The following is a 22,779-nucleotide window of genomic DNA, read 5'->3' as shown; positions in this document are numbered from 1 at the left end:
ATAAATTTTTTTGCTCAATTGAAAAGAACACCAATAACCTCCAATAAAAAAAAAAGTTGTATAGCAGTTTGCACTTTCTGCTTTTTGTGTAAAACACTTTATATTCATAGATTTTATTTTAAAATATCCACTACATTGAAACCTGAGTTTGAAAAGGTTAAATAATGTGACATTAAAATACTACCAGAAAATTCATCATTTGTCATTCTATCTTAGGACTTAAAATTAATGAGTATGACATTTCAATAATGCTAACAGAAAATGTATGCTTGTAAACAATGAAGGGATTTACTTTCCACCACTATTTTTTTAGAAGATACAGAAAAACTGAGTTTGTTCAAATTCCTGAACTTATGGGTGAATTCAGATGACTTAGGTCCAAAACACGGATTATTTCTGCAGTGTGTTTTGGACCTAAGTCATTCAGGAATTTGAACTCAGTTCAATTTGAGACTGCTTTAACTGCCCTGGCTCAATACTAGGGAATTCTGCGAACTGTAGTTTTGTAAGTCATTTAGCCTCTGTCAGAGATCTCTGGTGCCACAACAAAGTACTATTCCCAGAATTCCCTAGCACTGAACAGGGCAGTTAAAGTTATGTCATACTGGATTATTTCTGCAGTGTGTTTTGGATCTTAAATTTCCTATATTTAGTGCTTTCAGAATCTACTGGTGAGATGACTCTAAAACCTATTGGTAAGGAGAGACATTCCTCTGTAGAGGGTATGCTGTTTCTTCTTCAGCAACAATTGGCATTCTATATTAATAAGTCTATCTTTAATAATTCTTTCCATCAGGTTAACATAGATGAACAACTGAGCTGACAGGACTATAATTTCCCGAATCACTCTGATACTCCTTCTGAAAACAATCAGTTTACCAACTGCCTTCCAAGTCACTGCAAAGCAGTGTGGTTTCAATGATAATGGACCTTTAAAAAAACTTGTTTGAACTATAACATCCAGAATCCATCGACCATGGTATCCTTCTGGATCGCCTGGGAGAGTTGGGTATCGGGGGCACTGCTTTGCAGTGGTTCCGTTCCTACCTCTCGGGTAGATTCCAGATGGTGGAGCTGGGGGACTGTCGCTCCGATAAGAGGGCCCTCACATCTGGGGTCCCTCAGGGAGCGATTTTGTCCCCTACGCTATTTAACATCTACATGAAGCCGCTGGGAGAGATCATCCGGAGACACGGGGCGCGGTGTTATCAGTACGCTGATGACACCCAAATAGTCTTCTCTGTGTCTCCGACTGATGCAGTAACTAGGGATGGCATCTCTCCGCTCAATGCCTGTCTGGAGTCGGTAATGGGCTGGATGAGGGAAAACAGACTCAGCCTGAATCCAGAGAAAACAGAAGTGCTTGTGACAGGTTCTCCTGGTCTTGGGAAGGAGGTCTGTCCACCTGTCCTGAACGGGGTCACGCTCCCCGTAAAGGACTCAGTTCGCAGTTTGGGGGTGCTCCTTGACTCGTCGCTTCACCTGACTCCTCAGGTGGATGCGACAGTTAGGAGCACCTGTTATCAGCTTCGGCTGATACGCCAGCTGCGTCCCTTCCTCGACCGGGGGGACCTTGAAACAGTGGTGCATGCACTGGTAACCTCTCGACTTGATTTCTGCAATGCGCTCTACATGGGGCAACCCTTGTACCAATCTCGGAAGCTGCAGTTGGTTCAAAATATGGCTGCTAGGCTGGTCACTGGTAGCTCCAGGGCCAGCCACATAACACCGATACTGAAAGATCTTCACTGGCTGCCAATTCGCTTCCGGGCCCAATACAAGGTGTTGGTTGTGACCTATAAAGCCCTAAATGGCTTGGGCCCAGAGTACTTGGAGGACTGCGTCTCCCCATACAATCCACCCCGCACACTCAGGTCAGGGGGGAAAAATCTCTTGAGGGTCCCTAAGACTAAATATGTATCAACAGCGCAAAGGGCATTCTCTGTGGCAGCCCCGCAATCTTGGAACGCTCTCCCTGAGGAGCTCTGCTTAGCCCCCTCCCTGGAGTCGTTTAAGAAGAACCTGAAGACTCATTTATTCCGTCAAGCTTTCCCTCACATGTCCTGACTGTATTTCCCCTATGTACTGTGTGTTGTATTGTATGGATTTTTAGACTGATTAGAAATTTTGATTGATTCTATGTGGATTTTAATGATGTATAGTTATGCTGGTTTTAATTTTGGTGTTTTTATTGTGAAGTTTGTTTTTTAACTTGTATTGTACTGCATTTGTATTGCTTGTAAACCGCCGTGATCGTGGGAACGGCAGTATAGAAATAAAATTTCAATCAATCAATCAATCAATTCCAACATTTGTAATCCAAAAAAGTAACATTTCTACATATCGGTTGGCATCTTGTTGGCTAGTCCCAACTCAAGCAGATCCATTGAGTCAATACTTGAATGGTGAGTGAACACTTAAGTTATCCCAAATTATTCAAAGGGTCTACACTATTAAATACTAACAATATGATTTAGACCACAAAGTGATATCTTGGGCCTTGGCTGCATTGTCTTTAAGTACAGGGCCAGTCCAGAACATTATGCTCTGGTACTGGCCCCAGATTGGCCATGATCAACCCAGTGTGGCAATGCAGCATTATCTTCACCGGCAAGGCAAGCCAACACTGCAGTGGCATGGCTGGCCCATACCCCCTTTGAGCCACTTAGTCCATTACCTGCAGGAACTCCATGGACAGGCCTCCTGGTGTGCCACTGCTTCTCCAGAGGGAGGGCTTGCCCATGTGCCCAATGATAAGAGAGGGTAGAGAGACCGTCCGATCACATGGTAAGGGTCTCCAGAGGATGCCACCATGTGATTGGAGTGTCCCTGTGCCCTTTCTACCCACTGATTGCACTGTTGAGCTCATGCTCCGGAGAAGTGGCCACATACTTGGAAGTCTGTCCACAGAGTTGCTGCAGGTTAGGGATGTGACAACAGCAGCTCTGTGGAACATGCTATCCCTTTTCTCCGTGCTTCTTAGTGCAGGGAAGGGAGATGGCATGAGAACTGGTCTGTGATCATCTGACTAGCCCAAACTGGGCTTGATCCAGTTGTTCCCACACTATAAAATGTCACACTACTGCTTCTCATGACTTTGCTAACTCCAGGGCAAAATTGTGTTGATCAAGGAATCCTGAAATATTTCACTGGAAGTCATCATGCATCATGGAAACAAACAGCACTGATGAGGTGAGTTTGGCTTCTTCACCTGTGCAGACAAGTCCCTAGATACTTGCCCATCAATCATAAACGGGACTAAGAAGAAGTGGCGGGACAGATCTCTAACATCCCAGGTTTCCCAGCCTGCAACAACTTGGAAAAAAATGTAGGGAATAGTTTTCTTGGATCTCAGCCTGATCGAAATTTGTTTTTATCCATTTGCACTTCTGCTTATAACAACACAGATGTGGTGTGTGGGCAATTAGCTCTGACTTGATCTATCTAGCTCTGTATCCTATTAATCGAAACTCATTTCCACCTTGGAAATGGGGGTGTGGGGGTTGATTTAGATTATTTTTAACCTTTGTATGTTTTAAATTTTGTATTTTTTTTAAAAAATAACTTTTTATTGTTTTAATTAGGCTACTTTAAGTGTTTTAAAAAACATTGTTTTAATGTGTTTTTATATTGTGAGCCGCTTTGGGTCCCTTTTGGGAGAAAGGTGAGGTAAAAATAAAATAAATAAATTATAAATAAATTATAACACCCAGTTTGGAAGCCTGACACTTTCTGTGTCTATCATACAAGAACCTGGCCAGGTTATTCCAAAAAATAAAATAAAATTATTTGCCTCCAAATGCCCTCTGAGGGTGTGACATGCTTTTCCACCACATTATGTGCCTCCTTGAACCAATTTAGGCTCAGGGGAGGCATTTTCTTTTCACTGCCCTCAACCAACATGCCATCCTCATCCTAACCTTCTTTATATAGCAACACTGGGCCCAGAGTGGGTTATAGCCTTAGTAAATAATTCAAACAATTCCAAAACTGATCAAAAACTTGAATCAGAAAAGCACATCTGGGTGGTAAATGACAGCTGTCATGTCTGGTTACTTTTTTTGTATTTTGTCCATTCAATTTCAATAGATATACAGAGGAAATTCTCTTTAGCCAAGACTAGAAAATAACTTTGGAGACTCACTGAAGCCCATCTGAAGAGAGACAGACTTTATATGCTCCTGAATTTTTCTCCAGTATAGATTTAGGTGATTACCAAAAACCCTTATTAAAGCTAGAGAACAGCACATTTGGCAATACTTACTGAACAACACCATGTATGTTTTTTCACTTGTTTGCTATGAGAGGTTTTTAGAGCATCCCTTTACACTGATGGGGAAAAGCCATCAATAAGCTTGCAACTGTGCTGTTGCCCTGATAGTTTTCAGGTGCAAAGTGTTATTGCCATGGCAGTTCCAATATTGGTAGTCATCTGGTGTCAGTGTCTCTTCTTCTCCCCATACCCCTTTCCCCCTCATTATTTCCAAGCAGGCCATGTTCATTTATTTATTTATTCATTCTGTTTTTGTTTTCCTCCATCTTTTTAATTTGAATCATATTAGCATAACTCCAGTATTGTGCTAAAAATAAAAATAAAATAATAATAAAAAAACTGTCAAGCACTGTGGGTAGGGCATGGGGCAGGAAAGAAGGGTTAAGAGGGAATGTGGAAGAGACCATGAGGGATCATCGAAGATAGAATCAGCCCCAGTCATGCTGTTGAAGAGTTGTGTGATAATGAATGCTCCCAACCCCATATGTTTCTGTTTTCTTTCATTAATGCAACTGCAGTGAGAATGGGGCTCATATGATGATGTCTAAAGAAAGAAAGAAATGTATTTCCCAGACAGACCATCATTCCACAGGATTGACTTTCTTACCTCCCTAAGTGGGTCATTGAGCTCATTGAGAATACTATCCTCATCGAAGATCTTGCCTTGGTAGCGATGCTCATAATAATCATGGATCTTCTGTCGCATATCAGCAGGTAGTTTATGAAATGACATGTACTGTTCCACTTGTTTGTACTAGAAAAAGAGAAATATAAATATATCAGTTCAAGTATCTTAAAGAAATATGTTGATGAGCCAGACAGAATGAATTAGTAACACTGTAAAAGACGTAGAAGCTAATTTATTTTGAAAGACAGTGAAAGGATAATAGCATATTCCTCTGCATTGCTCAAGGTTCTAGGAGATAAGGTGAGAAGTACTGTTGTTACTACACTATTTTTAAACATTTTGTTGCTATATGCCCTGGTTTTCCTAGCAGTTTGGTTGGTTCTCATAATGGTATAGCCAGCTTAGCATCAGCTTTGACTGGTCTACAAGCTACATCATTTCCTGGCTGGAGATATCTTAGCTTTAGTTGTCTGTACATTGGTAATTTCCTGACTGGACTCCTGCAATACACACTATATTGGGTTGCCTTAGAAAACAGCATGATATCTTCAGCTAATGCTAAATTCAGAAGCTAGGCTGCTGCCCAGGACACTATACCAAAATCATATAACATCTATTTTAACAAAATTGCAAAAACTTTCCCCCAAATTTTCCAAAAAATAAAAATAAAATTATTTGCCTCCAAATGCCCTCTATGGGTGTGACATGCTTTTCCACCACATTATGTGCCTCTTTGAACCAATTTAGGCTCCGGGGAGGCCTTTTTAAAGAACAGAAAGTGAACAGGGAGTGAATTATGCTCACTTCCTTTTGCTGAAACAGACCTCTTTTGGACCTAAAATGGGCCAAGAAAGCCCAACATGCTAAAAATACCCCCATGCCCACCCTAGAGAGTTTTGGGGGCATTTGGTTAAAAAACTGTGTAACCTTTCCAAACTACGTGACAAATATCAAGTTCAGTTTGACCCTAACAGACCTATTCTCCTTGGATTTGGCTAATCCTTCTTTAAAACCACCTAAGCTAGTAGCCATATCAACATGCAGTCTGTGGCAGCAAATTCTGCAAATTAATTATGTGTTGTGTGAAGTGTTCTCTTTTGTTTGTCCTTAACATCCATCATGTTATTTCACAGAAGGAGATCCAGACTTTACTGTTATGGGAAAGGCTGAAAAAGGGGATTATTTTATCCACAACATCTTGATACATTTTTTTACCAACCTCTGCCTTATCCTCCTAATATAATTTTGTCACATTAGAAATGTTAGCTGCATTTCTACAAAAGGTGGGCTTGTTACATCATTATAACATCTGGGTCTTTTTAAAAGCCCCATAATACATTTAGGCAGGAGGGATGCATCATCATCATCATCATCATCATCATCATCATCATCATCATCATTTGTATCCCGCTCTTTTCCCAGAACTGGGACTCAGAGCAGCTACGTCCTTGCATTACCTCCTTGTCCTCTGCTCCAATTTATTGGACACCTTTATATATAAAAAAGGGGAGTTGATGATATTATTGTTTTTATTTTGGAAAAATCCAATTTCTCCATAACCCAGATTTTACTTTTCATTACATGCTGCAAATCAGCAAGTCTAAATTATCCCCTACTACCCTATGATAGGTTCGCCTTAGGGACGCCATATGTCAGAAACAATTTTAAGGCACACAACAATAATAATACTGGTTGAATCATCAGATGACAGAATTTCCAAGTAGCCATCTCCCTTTCCTTTCTATTAACAGCATGTTATGGTAGAAATTTATATCCTATTGACCAATTTTGGCACAATACTTCAGATTTCCTTTGTACGTAGATATATTTCCAAGAAACTCAAAACCTTGACTTAGGCCTGGTACATACGGGTGGGAAGCGCTGTCCAGGCGGGGATTCTAGGGTTTGGGAAACGCAGTGACCACATGCTCCCTAACCCTAGTCCGTACGGACGCCGCCATCATGGTGGCCTCCCACCATGATGATGCAAGCATGGTGAAGCATTTGCATGTTGCGGCACCATGCTTGTGTCATCGACATACGCTAGGGTGCCAATGGCACCTTCGCAGCACTGCCGAAAGGAGCCACATTTCACAGCTCCTTTTTGGGATGGATCGTTGTCGTGGCCATGCAGTTGCCACAGAAATGATCCAGGGCAGAAAGGGGCGGCATCTCACCGTCCTTTCCTACCTGTCTCTACCAGGCCTTAGTGTCTTATTGAAACAGTTGAACTGAAAGCAGTCCCATTTATTTAGAATAACTTTTTTGTCATTCATTGAAAGTCTCCCTTCTCCACTAAAAACAGAACTTCCCACAACTGTGAGGAGTTTGATGCTTAGGTTATTCAGAAGGAGACACCACGGCCAAGTGATAATGCAACATGTGAGCTGGTAGGAACAGTAAATACCATAATTAATGGTGCTGAAAAATGTAATGGGAAACTGCCAAACAGTGACATTCTCTTCTCATCCCTACATCCTCTGAACATTTGTGGTTTCTAATCTGGACACCAAAAACAATCTTGTGAAACTTCAGAGACCAACCTTCTCCCAGTGTGTTTTCTTAGAAAGCAACAACAACAACAAAAAAATCCTAGGCTTTCTTGATTATATTCTTCATAGATCATACTGCTGCTAACAGGATTAATAAAATAACCTGATATATTGAAAGAGCTAAAAACCAAATGTTTGCTTACTTCCTGGAGAATGCACACTGTAACACAGCACAGTACAGCCATTTGCTGACTCACCCATAATAAGATTTATTTTCATAAGGGATTAAACCCAAAGGTTGTTATGAAGAAGGTCACCGTTTTGTCCTCAACACCAGATGTTAATAAAAGCGGTGTATTTACTAATTACTGGTGATGCGTAGCTGGCTGCTTTTGTGCTCTCTCTCTCTCTCTCTCTCTGTGTGTGTGTGTGTGTGTGAGAGAGAGAGAGAGAGAGAGAGAGAGAGGGAGGGAGGGACGGACGGACGGAGAGTTATGTTTTGCACTGACATTCTGTTCTGGAGGGAGGTGTAATTAATTCACTAGATGCACTCAACCTTTCTGCAAGAATCATTATACATACTACCAATGTTATGTCAAGTGAAATAAAAGAAGGTATAAGACATCCAATCACCAGTCCTTAAGTCAAATTCCTTTTACTGAATGTTTTTATGTTATTTTTACACTGGAAATTATAATGCTAGGAGACGGTTCTCAAATCCACCCAAAACTATATGAGTTTTAGGGGCAGAGAAGAGCAGTTGCCTGCCATTTCCATTGAGACAAAAGGCCATACACCATATTATGTTTTGAAAGTTGGACCACAACATTAATGCTAATACCACAATCATAAATCATATACCTTCATGACAAACATTTCCCAGTATACAATGAATATGTGAAATAAGGTTGAGGGCCCAACAGTTCAGGTCCACCATATGCTGTAAGAGAGGATGTAAACTCTATAGATTAAACCTCTGGATTAGTCAATTGGTATGTCCTGTCCAAAATCTAGGCTGGTGAGAAAACCTGCATCTGCTCCATTTGAAGCGCCCCACTTTTTGTCCCTCTATCTATCCTTGAGGTCTTCACCCCTTCCCATTTAACTCATTCCCAAGGTTCCCTCTTCCCTCCCATAACCAATAGTTGTGACAAAGCAACAAGGTAATCAGAACATTAGATGCAGGAGTCACAAGGGCACCATCGGCATAGCAAACAATCAGAATGCTAAATGCATGGAAACGTAGTAATAATTACAAAGACAGAGGATGACAGCAAATACTAAATGCTGACCACAATGAACACAAAGTGTAGTATAAAAGCAAATACAGCCATGTAGCCCATAAGAAGTGTGGGAAAACACCACCAGGGAAGGCAAAAATTGTTTTTAAACCAAACTTTTTTTCTAAAACGTTTGGAATTTCAGATTAATGCTATGTATTTTTACTATAACTGATTATCTGTTTTATTCTGTATTTTTGTTTGTCCATGTAGCATTTTTGCATTGTAGCTTACTATTGTATTTTACTATTGCATTTTTGTGTTATATTTTAGTACTGTATTATATAGTATTGTGTTTTAGTATTTTTTAGTGAAATAGTAATGATTATTCTGTTGTAAAGTGGCATGTACATCAACTTTCTAAATAAAAAAAACAACAATAATAAGTCTATGCTCCAATAACATGGGAAAATTCTTGTCTGCCCCCACCCCCAGAAGTTGACTAACTAAGGACTGGAGGAGCCAAAAAGCAGGATGCATGGAGTGTGGATCATACTGAGGTCTGGTAAAAAATGCTTGGCTTGTGGGACAGCCCTTATATGCTAGTGAAATCTTGCTGAAAGACTTGTGAGACCTCGCAATGCTAATGTCATCACAAGACTTAGGACTTTATTGCACCTGCTTTTTTCAATGTTACAGGTACGAGAAGACGACGCTCTTCTGTCAGGCAAAAATGACGCCGTCAGCAGTGAACGGGGACGGATTGGCGCAATGGAATGGAATGGGGCCTTTTGGGGGACGCTTTGGTGTGCGGTAAAATCTGTTTTGGAGTGGTCACGCGCACACACACGAGCGTCCTCTTCCTATACCCGTAATGTTGAAAAAAGCAGGTGCAATAAAGTCCTTAATCTGGGTATAACAATAACCACTGCTGGCTGGCCTACGGGAGGTGCCACCAAAATGGAGCTTCTCTAAAGGTTTCAGGGCAAGACCTGTCTGAACAGAAGTAGGTTGCTAGCTATGAACTTGGACTTCCATGTGGTCCAAGGTTTTTTTTTATATAAAGAGACATTCCACTCAATGTTACATAAAGATCCATTTCCTCCTCCCTACCCATCCTATGAAACATCCATCCATCAAGCAATGTTTAAATGAAAGGTACTTATACAGTCCATTGTCAGCACTTAAACGGCCCCTGTCCATGCAAATATTCCACAAGCATTTTATTAACAACATGGACTTCATTATAACATAATTATGATCTCAGAGACATAGCTATGTTAGTCTGGAATATCAATATACAAAGGGATCTTATGATGCCTTTGAGACTATATAAGTTAAAGGAACACAAGAACAAACTTGACTGTGGGAGAGTCTGTCTACACACTAGGAATTGTGCCTATCTTTCAGTATACAGAAGGGAAGGAAATTTCCCAGACCAACCCAGTCAACTAGTTTTCTTCTTACAAGCCACATCTCTCTATTAATTGTTTTAATTAATCAAAAGTTGATGCAATAAAAGGTGGCACTCTGAAATATTCAGAAGTGTTTCATACACATTATACTACTGTATTAATCTTTACAAGATCATATTACAGTATATCCATATTATATTCATTGGTAGAAGGCTGAAATTATTATACCCGTTGGAAAAAGGTTGAAAATGAGGAACTTTGATTTCCATAAGAGCATCAAATGAGTCTGTTAAATGAAGTAACATTTGATCCAGGAAATTCTTAGTTCACAAATCATTTTCTTCCTTCTCTAGGCTACCATTTCTATTCTTCTGAGAAGGGAGGTTGTGGTATGTATTGCTATACTTTTGGTTGGTTGTTTTTTTAAAATATCCAAACAATCTTTCTTATGTCCTGGACAATTTGCTGGCAATACCCAACAATTGCTGCAGCATTTTTCCCCACTTTCAATTGGGTTATAGTGGTCCAATGCACCAGAGAAATGGCATTTTTAAAGAAACTTAAAAAAACAAAACAGGCAGGGGGGAAATTGCCCTTCAAACCACAGGACAACATCCTGAAAGCATGCATGAGCCAGTTTTTTTTTTTTTTTTAAAAGAAAACCATGAATAGCTCTAGGACAGATCCAAGAAATAGCTACCAAAACCCACAAAATGGAAGACATGGAAGTGACAACCAGTGAAACCCAATTTTAGACTAAACTGCAAAAGCTATTGGTGTTTATGATTGGGAAAAGTATTGCTCATGGCTTCATGTGCTCTGTCCCCTGATTTGATTTTTCAGTTAAAAGGAAATGCCCTCCAAATCATTCAAACCATCGCAGAAAAACACTGCAACCTAGCAGTTGGCTTTATTTGCCTCCTCTGTGTGTGTGTATGGGCTTTCAAGTCACCTGCCAATTTATGGAGCCTCCATGAATTTCATACAGTTTAGTTTTGCCAGTTCCTTCCTCTGAAATACCACAGCAGCTTGTATTCATTGGTGGTCTCCCATCTAAGTCATAACCAGGCCGACACTGCTTAGCTTTCAAGGTCAGATGGGATCTGGTGTCCATCCCTGAATTAGCATAGTTGTCTATACCTGCATTAGCACAAGGTTTGGATTTTCAGAATGAAGCTACTCAATTCATGATGGTAGAAATATTTCCACACATTAGATTGTCTCTACGTATGTTTGTGTGTGCTTTCCTATCGGTGTTGACACCTTCAGCATCATTGTTTCCTCTGGTTACTGTTGCTTTGGCCTTCCTGGCATAATCATATGGTGGTTCCCATCCAATGAGGGAAATGCACTGAATAATATCCCAATATTAGCCTGAAAATATTGGATATCTGAATGTTGAAAAATATCTGACAAAGGAAGAACTTTTGGGCAGTGTCAAAAATGATCCTGAAAAAGTAGTTTTGGTTCAACTTTGGAACACACTTCTACTTTTGTCAAATAAAAAGCCTTAACAATTTTTTGACTGGACTGCTTCACAGCTTCCCTGATCTAGCAGTGGTGACCCTCTCTCTCATTTTAAAGAAAAATCTCATGGAACAGGCCCAGGCCTTTTCCCATTCATCTCTAGCTTTGTAGCCATGCATATCTTCATCCTTGCTCCTACCCTCTGGTAAGGTTCTTTTTCATCCTGACCTTTTACAACCCCATCAGCTTGTCTCCTTATCTGTTGCCAGACTTGAAAAAAAAAATTGGGTACATAGCAATCTTATTCAAGATAGTGTTTCTCACAATAAAATGTGTGTGTGTGTGTTGAGGAGGTGGTGTTTTCATTTTTTTAAAAAAAAACACCAACAACCATGTTACATTCTCAAAATCTGTTGAAGATTGGCCTTACAAATTATTATAGAATGGTAGTTTCTTAGGGAGAGGGACACAATCCAACTTGTGGAAGGTCTACACTTTCCAAGTCATGCTGCCTTTCCAAAACATCTCACCATATAGGTTACAAAGGCATAGTGTGGCAATGGCAAATCCTTTCTTAGCTTATTTTGTAGAATCCAAGGAATTCCATGCATAGAAGTCAGGTATAGAAAGGCCTCTGGCTCCAGATAATGCCAACCTCTTTCCCTGAATCTGTGGAGCTGGTGGCAGAGGCAGATGATGATGAACTTTATCACGGTGGGTCACACCACCTGGAACTGATAGATACTGAGGAGATACCTCCAACATTTGTGGGATGTCAAGGGGCATTGGTGAAGGAGTCAACCCCTCTTAAATATTTTTTTTCAGGGGAAACAGGCCTTGTATAATGTGTTTCATTTTTGTTGCTTTTTAAGTGATGTCAAATGCTATGATGGTTTAATTGCTCTTTAACATTTGTGTGCTGTTATTTTTTAACTGTGCTTGTTTTAACTGTTGTAAACCACCTTGAGTCCCAAGGTGGGAAAAAGGCAGGATATTAATAAATGAAAGAGGAGGAGGAAGAAGAAGAAGAGGAGGAAGAGGAACAGGTGGAAGTGAAGGAGGAGAAGTTGTTATACTATATGTATATATGAAAATGTTACACTGAATCCATGAATTCTGCATCTCTGGATTCAATTATCCACAGCTTGGAAATATTTTTAAAAGTCCAAAAAGCAAACCTTGATTTTACCATTTCATATAAAAATATGATAGACTTGTTTAAATATTTGAAGGGATGTTATGTTGAGGATGGAGCAAGCTTGTTTTCTGCTGCTCCGGAGACTAGGACATGGAGCGATTGATGCAAACTACAGAAAAAGAGATTCCATTTCAACATTAGGAAGGACTTCCTGCCAGTAAGAGCCACTACTTTCAGAGTGTGGTAGAGTGTGATAGAGGAGATTATCGCACTGCGTTCTGAGAACGTTCCTATCATCACGTGATGAGAACGTTCCTGGAACAGATATTACTGCATTAGTAAACTAGAACGTGATCAGACCGTGATCAGAACTGCATTTTACCACACAGCGATTCCTGAAACCGTTCCGAGAACATATTCCACCAAGGCCGCCTCCGTCTCCTGATTGGCTGAAAGAATGACAGGCAGGGAGGCATTGAAGCAGGCAGGCGAGCGACTGCAGTGAGGGAAGGGGTGTGTGTGTGAGAGAGAGGGGGAAAAGGAGGAGGGAGGGAAGGGAGGGAAGAAGGAGGGATCGGGAGGAAGGCAGGGAGAAAGAGAAATGAGGAGAGATGAGCCTTGCAAGTTACATCCCAAACCTCCTTTGCAAGGCTGGGAAGAAGGAGGAGCTCCATGCAGGTCTCTTCAAGCCGAAGAACAGCAAGTTGCCAGGGAGGGGACTGGGCCAAGGGCAGAGCCCCGGCAGCCATAGCAGCTCTTTAAACCGGTTAGAAAAGAAGAGTCCTCTGCTGTCATCCCAATTCCCCATTTTGGCTGCTTGTCAGCCTTTTGCCTCCTGTGTGTGTGCGCATGTAATGTGTGCCTTCATAGAATCATAGAATCATAGAGTTGGAAGAGACCACAAGGGCCATCCAGTCCAACCCCATTCTGCCATGCAGGAAATCACAATCAAAGCATCCCCAACAGATGGCCATCCAGCCTCTGCTTAAAGACCTCCAAGGAAGGAGACTCCACTACACTCTGAGGAAAGAGTGTGTTCCACTGTCGAACAGCCCTTACTCTCAGGAAGTTCCTCCTAATATTGAAGTGGGATCTCTTTTCCTGGAGCTTGCATCCATTGCTCCGGGTCCTAGTCTCTGGAGCAGCAGAAACCAAGCTTGCTCCCTCATCAATGTGACATCCCTTCAAATATTTAAACAGGGCTATCATATCACCTCTTAATCTTCTCTTCTCCAGGCTAAACATCCCCAGCTCCCTAAGTCGTTCCTTGTAGGGCATGGTTTCCAGACCTTTCACCATTTTAGTCGCCCTCCTTTGGACACGCTCCTTTTTGAATTGTGGTGCCCAGAACTGGACACAATATTCCAGGTGGGGCCTGTGAGCTTCCCTCCCCGCTTTAATTCTTGTCTGGCTCTTTGCTATGGAATTCTGGGAGTTGTTTGCTTGCTTTTGTGTGTTGCTCCAAACAGAGGAGCTTTTGTGGGTTCCTTCCTGGAGGGAAGGAGGAGAAGGTCCTGGGCATCCCTGCCATCCTTGCCTCCTGCAGGCTGCCAGCACAGGAGCCCCGCTGGACATGACACTAGAGGCCCCCGCAGAAGCAGCCAGACCCTCTCCCTCTTGCTCTCTGCTCTGGCCCCCCTGTTTCCCTCTCTCTTTCTCTCTCTTTCCCTTCTTTCCTCTTCTCTCACTTGTCCCAACTTTCCTCCCTTCCCTCCCTCACACACACACACCTTCCCTCACTGCAGTCGCTCGCCTGCCTGCCTCCCTCCCTGCCTGTCATTCTTTCAGCCAATCAGGAGACGGAGGAATGCGAGAACGGATTTGAGAACACATAAGAATATCGCACACACTTCTGTTGGAACGTTCTCATCACGTTTCAGCTCTCTGGGAACACATTCATATCTGTACCCTCCTGGAACACATTTGGAACACATTTAAGCGTTCTGAGAACCCGATTGGAACACATACGTGCGGTATACTCAAATGCGTTCCGTTCTCATCACGTGATGAGAACGGTCTCAGAACGCAGTGCGATAATCTCCAGAGTCTCCTTCTGTGGAGGTTTTTAAACAGGCTGGATGGTCATCTGTTGGGGGTGATTTGATTGTGTATTCCTGCATGGCAGAGAATTGGACTTGATAGCCTTGAGTTCTCTTCCAACTCTATGATTCTATTATTCTAATGGGGACTTGAGCATCCATTGATTCTGGTAACCACAGAGAGTCCTGGAACCAAACCCCAGCTGATACCAAGGGCCCATAATATCTACTGTAAATATGCCAGAATATGAGGGTTGATGCCTTACAAGAAGATGTAAGAGGGCTGATGCCAAACAAGAGATGTTAATAAAGGGCTTGCTTAGATTATAAGAATTCCATGTTCCTTCCAAGAAATAAAATTTCATTAAAATATTTGCCCATTTTAAAACAGAAGCCTAAAAGGTTATTAAGCAACCTGCTCATTCCCCATGTTAAAGTATGTTGAAAATCCAATCCTAAAGAGTGTTTAAGTGAAGTCTTGATGCTAAATTTGTCTGTTTGGACTAAACTGTTGTTCACCAGTTGGAAAATCAGGTAACCAGAAACTGGCAGGATGGACCTCCAAGCAGATACAAATTAGCTGTCAAACACCAAACAACCCTCAACCCCTCAGTCTAAAGAGGTGGAGTATGGAACTATACTTGCTTCATATCACCTGCATCGGTGCAGAACACACTTCTACAACTTCCTCTGTTGGGCAGCAGATGGAGACTAAACTAGTCTCCAAACAAGTTTATCATCAGTTTCAGTTCACTCCAGTATTATTTACATAATAGGAAATTAAGTTATAACCATTGTGTTCTCTGGAAGTATTAATTCTTTGTTGCAATTTTTAAGTAAATAAAAGATTATTACTTGGAAAAAAGATGAAGCATGTGAATCTTCAGAAAATTCAATGAGAATTAATTTCTCAATTATCATAAATGAAAGGAACATTGTATGAAGATATGTGCGCCAGTTATTGAAATGTGACGTTTAATTACTGAGTGTTAAGTTAAATGATATTATAAAGCTTCCCAGAAAGTAATTAGCGTGGGTTGGGGGGAATGAGCAAACAGACGTGGAAAGTAGAAGATAGTTTACAAGCTTAAAAATAATTGTGTTTTTTGTTGTAACAGAGGTCAGGCCATCCAACCATTTGATGAACAACTACATATATTATTGACAATTTGAACTAAGTAGTTTTTCTGACAGAAAATATTTTAAGAAAGGTGAAACAAAATGGTGACAAGATGTTTAATGCAATTAGCTTATATAGCCAACAGATTAGCTTTTTTTTTTATCGGCATGCGGCACAAAACTCTCTACTGAAATTAGCAAATTCAAGCTGATTCTGCCTGAATTCAGCTCAAACATTTCACACAACAGCCTGCATCTTATTTGTGACATACACAATCATGGCCCACCTTATTCCTCTGCATGGTTGATATTCTTTCCCACCCATTTACAACGATCAAAGCCTCCCCCTCTCTAGCTAATAGTTGTGGTGCAATATGGATGGGCATGGCTGGTGGAGAGTGTAGGAGAACAGAGAAAACTGATGACATCAAATTGATGACATCATATGCCAAGACTGTAGCAAACCTCAGCTGGAGAGTTTGCTCACTTCACGCAAGTCACAAAATTATAGTTCAGGGCAACTACTAGAGCAAAACCATTAATCCTGGTGGTGATTAGCAGGAAGTCCTAATAGAATTGGAATGAGTCTGGAAAACATCCCAAGACAATCTGAGGCCTCATTCCCACTTACCTGGGAGTTGGTTTTTGAACCAAATCCATAATTCAATTCAGCAGCAGAACATGGTTTCCACTGCAGTATGCGCTGATTGGAGAGGCAAAGCTGGGACAGGAGAGGCAAGGCCGAGGCAGAAGGAGGCATGGCTGGGGCAGAGAGGTCGGGGAAGCCAGGCTACTGGGATGGATTCGAATTCACCTGGTTCCCACTTGGGCTGAATTGATTTATTTCATAATAAATCGATTCAGCCCAAAAAACCCTGAAAAAAAACAGCATCTTTTTGACAGGGGTTAAATGGGTCAAAACCATGCCCCCCCCCCTTTCTGAATCGCTTCAGCAATTCAGATTAAGTGGGAACCATGGTTGTTTAAACTGAATTAGTACCGAATCATCATCCAGTTTAAACCATAGTGGGAATGAGGCCTGAGGATCTTGGAAGATTTCCAGCCCTGCTCTCCTCACTCAAAACAATCTTTATCTAAAGCAATCCCCTTTGACCCAGGCCAAGAAAACACTTGTCTCACTAGGAAGGCAAGACTGGAAGTGACTATCATAGTAATCACAACCCTCCACTGGGGGGGAAAACTCCTTATACAATAGAATGTAATATACCAGTTGCTTCTTTTCTTGTCCCAACGATACAAAGTGTTAATGTGACTGCAATACCCTGTAGCCCAATATATAGTTAACCTACTTGCCTCACCTTTGGGGCAGGTATGGAAGTAAACAATTGGATTATGCTAGCACAGTGATGCTGAGATGTGGGTGTATATGATATGGTATGTTCTCATTAACTCAACCTACTTCTTGATATTCTAGAAAGTTTTCATGAGCTGGCTGTTAAATCATACCAGGCACAGCAGTTTTGGATCAGCTTCACTAATGTCTGATTTAAAGAAACCCCTCCCCCTCAAGCATCTGACAACAACAAATATTCAACAGCTTTATTATTTTCTTTTACTGTTTAACATGTAGCACAAACTAGAGAGCCGGCCAACTCTGACACAAGCCAAATAGCCATTTATAAGTCACGCTCAAGGAGAACATCCATTAAGGAGAGAATGAATTTTTTTTTAAAAAAAACAAAACATATTGCTATTTCTTGTTAAAGATCTGGCTTCATACAATGGAATAATTTAAATTACTTGCATTCTTTCCCTGACAGTGGCATGAAATGTAATTTCAGCCACTTCTTACATTTTATCACTACAAAGATTTTTGAGAAGAACTTACTGAAGTAGTACCAAATCAGCTAAAACACTGTCAATTATAAACTGAACCACATATACTTAAATGGGAGACAGGATATTCTTATGTAAAATTAAAACTTGTATTTTTTTTTAAATTAAAACTCTCCAAATCCACAAATCCACATTTCTTACTGGTCATCCTGGCTGGGGATTCTGCGAGCTGTAATCTAAAAAAGTTATTTTTCCAAGCTCTGTGAAAAATAATGATTGGGTATAAATTAATTTCATTGTTAATTTCTGTTGTGTTGCTTAACCGATTGAAAAGCTTATCTAGTGTGCATACATATGCATGAGTGTGCCACAACAGGCTCACAGATAAATATATTTTTTAACCAGTTGCTAGATAGGAGACCAAATCAGCAAAGTGTATAATCTGAAGTGGTAGGGAATTCACACAGAACTGACTGAAAGGTAAAGAAGAATGTAAAAAGAGCCATGGTAGATCAGACAAAATCCCCAATAATACAGCTTTCTGTTTACCACCCATTTGCTTAGGAGAAGCCCGCAAGCAGAATATAAAAACAACAGTACCTTCTTGCACATGTTTCTGTAATACAGGAAGTCAATACAAAGTCAATGCGACTCATAGTCATTGATAGTCTTATGCTCTCTAATTCTCTTTCAAACTTGTTCTAGTTGGTAGCGTTCACAACATCTTCTGGCAATAAATTTCTTATTTTAACCATGTAGCATAAAAAGGAGGAAAGGAGAGGGAGGAACCCACACAGTGTCTGAATTACTTTCTCCTTTTTTTCCTTCTCAATATCCACCCTCTCCCCCCGCACTCTGCTTCACAAAATGACTCTGGAGTTTAATCTTAAAAGAAAAGATGGAAAGCATCTGCCTATCCACTTCCTAAACAATAGACAGAAATTAATATATTTCTATCATACACCCCACTTACTGCTTTCTAAGTTAAAAATGTTTGAAACACAGAATAATATGCCTTCAGTTCATTTTCAAATTGGTCCTGAAACAGGATTCCATTGAAAAAACAGAAAAAGAGGAAGATGCTCAATAAGGCTTGTAAGTCCTGAACATCAACTCTAGCCAGCACTTACAAGCCTTATTGACTGCAGTGTTTCAGACTGAGGGAAATAATAGCATTCCTCGATTCTGCTTTGGTCAAACCTCACTTGGAATAGTGTGTCCAGTTCTGAGCATCACAATTCAAGAAGGATATTGACAAGATGGAATGTGTCCAGAGAAAGGCAACCAAGCTTATCGAACCTCTGGAAACCAAGCATTTGAGGAACAATTGAGGGAACTGAGTATGTTTAGCTTGAAGAAAAAAAGAAGATAGCCTTTAAACATTTGAAGGGATGCCATGTATAAGATACAGTAAGCATGTTTTCAGCTGCTTCAGATACCAGAATGCAAACCAATGGATTCAAATGACAACAAAAGAGATCCCACCTAAACATTAGGAATAACTGCTTTATTGTAACAGTTGTTTGACAGTGGAAGGGACTGCCTCAGAGGGTGGCAGACTCTCCATCTTTGGAAGTCTTTAAACAGAGGTTATATGGGTATCTTTAACGAGTGCTTTAGTCGTAAATTCCTGTATGGCAACAGGTTGGACTAGGTGACCCTGTGGTTCCTTCCAACTCTAAGATTCTATGATTCCATAGAATCTATGATCTGACAACATCTAGGCGGCCAACACATTTGCCATCCCTGCTTTAAACATCAATTCAAGGTTGCACATGTCTTTTAAGAAACTCTTTTCCCTCCAGGAATTATATGATAGCAGTCTATAATCACACATATATACCATTTTAGGTATGAACTGTTCCACCATAACTCATTTTGTCATTTTCTCCTACTTATTCATGAGGCACATTCCTTAAAGTAGGGCTTTTTGCATAAGGGAAACTGCTTGCAGTAATTTATCATACCCAGCTGACACAACAAAGTCATTTTTTTCACTTCCTCACTTTCATTTTTCTTGCTTTCTATGTAATTAGAAAGTATTCTGCAGTAGTTACTTCCCACTGACATTGTCACTCTGGTGCTACAGTCCATGGAAAGTGCCTTGGGACCAATGAAAGTAGGATTTAAATCTGTGGAAAAGTCTTATGCTTTATTCCAACTCTATGATTCTATGAGATAATGTTCACAATTTCTGTAGCACTGCTTAAAGTACTGTACCAAAGCATTTCGATCTAGCGGCCGCTGAGCAGCCTTTGGTGCTAGGGAAACACTGTACTGGCATGGTTATGGGATTTTTCTACATGATTACGTGCAAGTATTAGATTTGGTCAGTTCTCTGCCACTGTGTTTTCTATACAAATGTATAGTGGACAAAAAGACATTTGCATCCATTAACCTTTGGTTTTAATTTAATATTTGCATGCTCTGTTTGTTTTTCCTCTCTAAGCCTTCAGCAGATTTCTTTTGCTATTAAGGAATGTTGGTACAATAAAGCATTTTTCTTACAGTGTCAACGACACAGGGAAAAATGGGTTTTGTTTTGTAGGATAGAAGACCAATGAGAAGGAAATTTTTGTCAAGGAATGCTTCTCCCAGAAATATTAACACAGTGCTTTCAGCAACTGGCAAGAGTTGGCAAAGCACACTGAACATCAGCCTAATGTTCTGGAATAAGCAAGTACAAAAACTAATTAACACATCAGTGAACCCAGTGATGTGGATCATAGGGCTGCTTTACACATTCATCTACCACTAAAGAAAAAGTCAAAGGAAACAGGAATTTTGCCACCACTTTTTCAGAATACCAAACAACAACAAAATATTGTTTGGAAGAAAGAATCCACAAAGGACTGACTAACATGCTCATGTTTATCCCTTGGAACCTGCATTTTGTGATGATCTGCATGTCTAAATGAGACATCACAGATCTCACCACAAATGTTTTTCAGTTCTTTGTGGGTTTTTGGGCCATGTAGCCATGTTCTAGAAGAGTTTCTTCCTGACATTTCACCAGCATCTGTGGCTGGCATCTTCAGAGAATGTTTGCCTGGAAAGGACTTGGGTATATATATTGTGTGACCTGGAAAGGCAGGAGTGATTTGCATGTATATTGTTTTATTGCTAATGACAGGCCTCAGTGTGGGAGGGTCTGCAAAAGAGGAAGAAACTCTTCTAGAACATGGCCACATAGCCTGAAAAACCCACAAAAAACTATGGATGCCGGCCATGAAAGCCTTCGACTTCACACGTTTCAGTTCTGTTGTTTCACACATGCAATTGTGAAATTATGCAGTCATTAGGGAGACACAATTCACATGATATAAATGGGAATCAGATCAGTGCAAGGGTCAGGACAGGTTACAAGGCAAGCAAGTTATTATTCTACATCTCATTATTATTTTTTCTCAACATTTATATACTGCTTATTACAAAAAACAAAAAACAAAAAACACCTCACTTGGCAGCACATAAGAGTAAATGACAACACACAGCTTTTCCCAAATGTGTTTCAGACTTATGGCAATCCTAAGGCAACCCTACCACAGGGTTTCCTTTCCAGGATTTCTTTAGAGGAGTTTTTGTATTTGCCTTCCTCTGAGGCTGACGGAGTGTGACTTATCCAAGGTCACATTGTGCATTTCCATGGCCAAGCAGTTATCTGAACCCTTGCCTTCCAGAATACTAGTCCATCACTCAAATCACTACACTAGGCTGGCTCTCTCAATGTAATATATAAATTATAGACTTTCTAGGATTTATAATAACCCCAACAATGTGCATTGGAAATGTGGTAAAGAGACAGGAACCTTCTGCCACATGTGTTGGAGATGTAGGAAAGCATTTTTGTTTTTGTTTTTTGTTTTTTGCCTATTATAAGCTCAAGACTGCAGGGTATTCTGCAAATAAAAATTAATAGGATTCTAGATTTTTTCTGCTTGACCTGTTCAATTTTGAAAGGGGTGTTCAGAAGGAAATTGGTAGACTACGTTGGCATATGGCAATGGCACCAAGAATATTTGGGCTAAACACAGGAAAACATCTATATTTTCTACAGAAGAGGAATGGATAGAAAAACAGCTAATGTAGCAGAAACAGATAAAGCAGAAACTGACGAATTAACTTATTTACTAATAGCAAATTTATTACAGAGACTGCAATAAATGTCAGACTTAAAGCAAAAATATGATAACTTAATTAGTTCTGGATTTTCAGATTAACAACCTGGGCATTAGCTGTTCATGGGCAAAAACGTATATGGTAAATATATATTTCAAAAGTGATTGGAAAGGAAAAAATGATATAGTTTAATTAAAAATTCTCTCTTTATATTTTTGTTCAAGAAAGGTTTACTTAAAAGGAGAGAACTAAAACTGCCTCCCTGACATTTGGGGTATGTAACCTGTAGTAATGTGTTGGTATATTTTTGTAATCTGTTTACTTTTGTCTATTTGTATCATTTGTGTACAACATTTGTATTTTGTTTTGTGTTTTGTTTTGTGCTGTACACTAGAAGTGAAACATCACCAACAAAAATATTTGGGAAAATATAATATATAAATAATCCTCACAAACATCCCACAAGGTACGTGACTCTTATAATGTCCATATTGCGGATGGGAGGACTGAGCCAGAGCGGATGACTTCCAAAGGGCCATCTAATGAATACAGGAAAGGCAAAATTACAACTGGATATTCCTGGCTTGCAGTTTCCTCTCAGCTACATGTTCCATGAAATTCTATGCTAGAACATCCTCTGCAGTACTGTTAAATCCACGATTACAAAATTGGAATGAATATGGCTCAACCATGCCTTTGCCTAGTGAAGGCCATCGACCCCAACTCATTGAATGGCCAAGGAGAGAAATAACTAAAGACAACTCTGAAATTGCTGAAGACTTGTACAACTGAGATGGGATGACTATTACCCAGCTGGACTTTATGGAAGTGGTTTAAAAACAAATTCCCCATCCAATCTGGATGCAATGTGCCAAGAAGCATGGACCAAAAAATGCAGGGGATAGAAGCACAATCTTGACAGAGGGTGCATATATACTGTATGAATAATGCAATTTTCCACCACTTTAACTGTCATGGCTCCATTTTATAGAATCCTGGGATTTGTAGTTTTGTGAGACACCAGTATTCTTTTAGCAAAGAAGGTCAAAGACTTTGTAAAACCACAAAATCC

The 22,779-nt window shown here is 40.3% G+C and overlaps 1 protein-coding gene across 1 annotated transcript in view; it reads right to left on the bottom strand.

The window, feature by feature from the left end:
• The window catches only part of HCN1 (hyperpolarization activated cyclic nucleotide gated potassium channel 1), a 287,755-nt gene that overhangs the window by 68,503 nt on the left and 196,473 nt on the right, over window positions 1–22,779 (bottom strand). Inside the window, exon 5 of the mRNA XM_089495810.1 lies at window positions 4,881–5,027. Coding sequence (XP_089351936.1) covers window positions 4,881–5,027 — 147 coding nt within the window. The remainder of the gene's footprint in view (window positions 1–4,880; window positions 5,028–22,779) is intronic.

This window comes from Sceloporus occidentalis, unplaced genomic scaffold (genome assembly GCF_023333645.1).
Source record: "Sceloporus occidentalis isolate IW3139 unplaced genomic scaffold, rSceOcc1.0.p SCAF_1, whole genome shotgun sequence".
NCBI classification, from domain to species: domain Eukaryota; kingdom Metazoa; phylum Chordata; class Lepidosauria; order Squamata; family Phrynosomatidae; genus Sceloporus; species Sceloporus occidentalis.
This window is presented reverse-complemented; position numbering and strand designations above follow the sequence as displayed.